The 3766-nt window shown below is 41.6% G+C and overlaps 1 protein-coding gene across 1 annotated transcript; it reads right to left on the bottom strand.

Annotated features, from left to right (window-relative positions):
* Window positions 1-448: 448 nt before the first annotated feature.
* On the bottom strand, window positions 449-3470 carry LOC103698478 (cytochrome P450 71A1-like). Its single transcript, XM_008780505.4, has 2 exons — window positions 2437-3470; window positions 449-1311 (listed from the first exon to the last, which is right to left on the bottom strand). The coding sequence occupies exons 1-2, from the start codon at window positions 3427-3429 to the stop codon at window positions 694-696; spliced, it is 1611 nt and encodes a 536-aa protein (XP_008778727.1). The 5' UTR covers window positions 3430-3470; the 3' UTR covers window positions 449-693.
* Window positions 3471-3766: the final 296 nt, after the last annotated feature.

The raw sequence follows: 3766 nt of genomic DNA, 5'->3' as shown, positions 1-3766 counted from the left end.
AATAAAATTATTATTTACCTTATTGCTTGATTTATCTAGTTCACATGTTTATGGCTTATTAAGTTGTTTAGCTCATTATTTGATATCTTATTGCTTTTATAGATTCTGAGAACTAAACTTGCATGGGTTTTGCTACAAAAAGTGATTAGAATTGGAGTTTTGACTTCTCTAACTTAGATTAAGGTTTCTTGAAATTTGATATAAGACCTTTGGATATTGTTGGATTTTGTGAAATATTAATGTTTAGATTTTAGTTACTTAATTTTAAAATTTGAACTTTAGTTATTTAAATTTATTCTTTTGCTTGGCTAATTATATCATGTTAGAATGGCTTGTGTTTATGTGGAGAGCACAGAATGGGCATGCGGCGGTTGTCGCATCCCTAGCTCGTGAACTCGGTATGTGGACGGATAAATTTAGACTCTTTCGACATCATGAAAACAAGGTTAAACTTGTAACACATAGATTCCAACCAATAACTAGAGGGCCTAACGCTGAAATCAATCGAGCTTCTTCCTAATACAGAGTTCTTTTTTCATCTTTTCATAAGAAGAGATTGGGCAAAAGCTCTAATAGATTCATTACGATAAGAGTATATATTATTACAATGTCATTTATAAGTAATCTATCCATCCTTAGTTATAGTTACTATCAACCATGATAGTGAAGTGTGCTTGGTTCATGGAGAAAGCTCTAGGCATCGAGAGATGTTGGGGTTGCCACTAGAATAAGAGGTGACTTTCTGCGAATTACTAAACCAAATTGCTCTTCCATGTCAATATCTTCTTTGCTCATTCCATCAGGCAAGCCCCAGTTGAACCTATAAAGAATATTGGCAAGTGCAAGCTCTACGGCAATCACACCTAATGACATGCCTGGGCATATCCTTCGGCCACTCCCAAATGGTAGGAACTCAAAGTGTTGCCCCTTGAAATTGATATCATTGTCCTCGAACCTTTCGGGGATGAACGCTTCTGCATCTTGCCAATACCGGGGATCCCTACTAATGGCCCATACATTTATGTACGCCCTTGTCTTCTTAGGAATGTTATATCCTGTTATCTTGCAATCTTGCATGCATTCATGAGGGATTAGCAATGGACCGGGAGGGTGCAACCGAAGAACTTCCTTAATTATGAGCTTGAGATAACGAAGTTGTTGAACGTCATCCTCTTCTACCTTCCCTTTGTTTCCAAGGAGTCCTCGAACTTCATCTTGGGCTTTCTTCAAAACAATTGGATTCCTAATGAGCTCAGTCATTCCCCATTCTAAAGTAGATGCAGAGGTGTCTGATCCAGCAATAAACACATTCTGCCAGGAATGGAACTAATAATCAGATTAAATATAAAATAATTTTTGAGAATCTTGTTTGAAAAATTAATATAGCATGATTTACCTGATGAAAATATACTTGTATGGACAAAATAGAAAGAAGTATATATACATAGGTACCATAGTGATATAGTGTTCATGTGTAAAAGAGGCAAATAACAGCATTTAGCATAGGGCAAAATATTTTCGTATCGTTATCAGCTACGTGGTGAAGAATTCGTAGATGGTGCATATCTTCTGAGTTCCGACAAAGAAAGGTGTTGTAATTTTCCCCCCCGTAATCCCATCCAATTCCTTCTTGGGACCACACTCGCACGCCTTGCATGTCGCACTCCGAACTTGTGCCGTCTTTTAGCAGAAAGAGAATCTTATTTTTTTTATTTTTTTTGCTGATATTATCTTCTCTGGCTCTTTATGGAGATCTTCCCTCATATGTGTCTGTCACTGTGTGAACTCTCCGGCTGGCAAGAAGACGATACAGCTCAGCTGTTTCATGTCTGGCCGTCCAAGAAATGATGACGCAGAGGGCCCTCCAATATTTTCCTTTTTTATTGAAGGGTGGCCCTCCATTATTTTCCTTTTTTGTTGAAGGGTAGCCCTCCAATAATTTCGTGATGTGAGAAAATATTGGTCGACTGAGAGGTGGACCAGTCCAATCACAAAAAAAATATATGGAACGATCGGCCACGGGATTTTGAAAACAAGGCTTGTCCCATTATAATTGTAATTGATATATGACATATTGAGGTTATTGTTGTTGATGTTGTTGGTATTACTCTTACTATTATGGCAATCAAGGTCAAGTTGCAAGGCCCATCTCTGTGGTGGATATGGACTCTGCCTCAGCTATGTTGGACATGCTCTACGTATACTGTAATGAAAGCTGAACTAGTTGTGTATGCATGTATACCAGTCTATATGCTTAATTTAATCAATCAAAAAAAATAGTTGAACTATCCATCTGTGTGCAGGTACCCATGCATACATGTCTCAAGGATGATAAAGTAATTGTATAATTTCTATGCACACGTAGGTTTATAAAACAACAAATAACACCTTATGTGCTCTACAACGTAAAGGAAGAAGTGGGGCAAAGATACTAACCATGGCGATGCCTTTGATATGATCCCTGGTGAGGGAGAACCCAAGGCTTAAATCCTTCTTAAGCCGGAGGAGAACACCAATGAAGTCATCTCGGCTTCCTCCACCGTGCATGTGCTTTTCGATCTCCTCCTCAAGAAACTCGTCCATGCCGCGGAAGCTCCTCTCGAGCCTTGCTCTCGTGCCGGTGAGCACATCCAACCACTCCAGCGAGGGAAAGAAGTCCCCCAAAATAAACCCGCCCAGTAAAAACATCATCTCACTTAGGAGATGATGATATTTGCTGCTCGTGCAGTCACCATCACCCGAAATCCTCCTGCCGAAGATTTCTCGAGCAGTGATATTGTTGAAGAGGCAGAAAGACATCTCACTAAGATTCACAGGACCGCTCGAGGATTGCCTTAATAGAGTTCGTACTAGGGTATTCACTTCTTCCCCCCTTATGGTCTGAAAGGCTTGCACCCTCTTTGCACTGAAGACTTCCAACATGCTAATCCTCCTCAGCTGTCTCCACAGCTCGCTGTAGGGTGAGAAGGCTATGTCGCGTCCACCATAAGAGTATCGCTTGTAGGCGACCAGGGGAGGCCTGGTGCAAAAGATGAGATCTTGGGTCTTCAGAATCTCGCAGGCCATCTCCGGGGAGGATACGATGATTGTTGGTATGCAACCAAGCTTTAGGCTCATGAGGGAACCATACTTCTCCGAGAGTAGCCGGAGCGAGCGGTGTGGATGCTCACCCAACTGATGAAGATTGCCGATGATTGGGAGCCTTATCGGGCCAGGAGGGAGCGTCGGGCTCGGCCAGGTGGCCTTGCAGCAGAAGAATACAGCTATTGGAAATAAGAGGAGACATGAGTAAGCTAGTAGAGTAAGAAAGGAATCCATTGTGTTCAAAGCCTTCGATGCCTTGTCTAGTTTGTCCTTATATTTATAGTGAGCCTTCGAGGGGTTGTGAGGTCTAGAGCTAGCGATGTAGAGAGATGAGAACAGATCCATTTTAATAGCGGCAGGTGCAGAGCAAAGGTAAGGTGGTTCAAGGGGTGAAGTATGGGAGAACTTTTCATTTTCCCAAGTGATAAAAGGACAAAGAGACGTATTCAAGAGGTGGAAGTATGGGGGAGATATCATTTTCCCGAGCTAGCTCCAGCCATACAGAAAGGAGAACCCAGCCATATAGTGATCTATTTTTTACAGCTGCATCGGTGAGTTTGGTGGCCGCTCAACGTCCGGTCGCTTTCAAAATGCGGCTATGGCGCCAGGCTATGGGACATAGCCTACCATACCAATCAGATTTCTTTTAGATTTTTGCATCCTTATCTCATCTCAGATTGTT

The sequence above is a fragment of the Phoenix dactylifera genome, unplaced genomic scaffold (assembly GCF_009389715.1).
Source record: "Phoenix dactylifera cultivar Barhee BC4 unplaced genomic scaffold, palm_55x_up_171113_PBpolish2nd_filt_p 000100F, whole genome shotgun sequence".
Lineage (NCBI taxonomy): Eukaryota > Viridiplantae > Streptophyta > Magnoliopsida > Arecales > Arecaceae > Phoenix > Phoenix dactylifera.
The sequence above is the reverse complement of the archived record's forward strand: the minus strand, read 5'-3'. Positions and strand labels throughout refer to the sequence as shown.

Excerpts from the sequence above, each read along its gene's own strand:
- LOC103698478 (XM_008780505.4), bottom strand. The coding sequence starts at position 3,429 with ATGGATCTGTTCTCATCTCTCTACATCGCTAGCTCTAGACCTCACAAC. Across the intron at positions 1,312-2,436 it reads ATATCAAAGGCATCGCCATG|AATGTGTTTATTGCTGGATC; the intron begins GTTAGTATCTTT and ends CATTCCTGGCAG.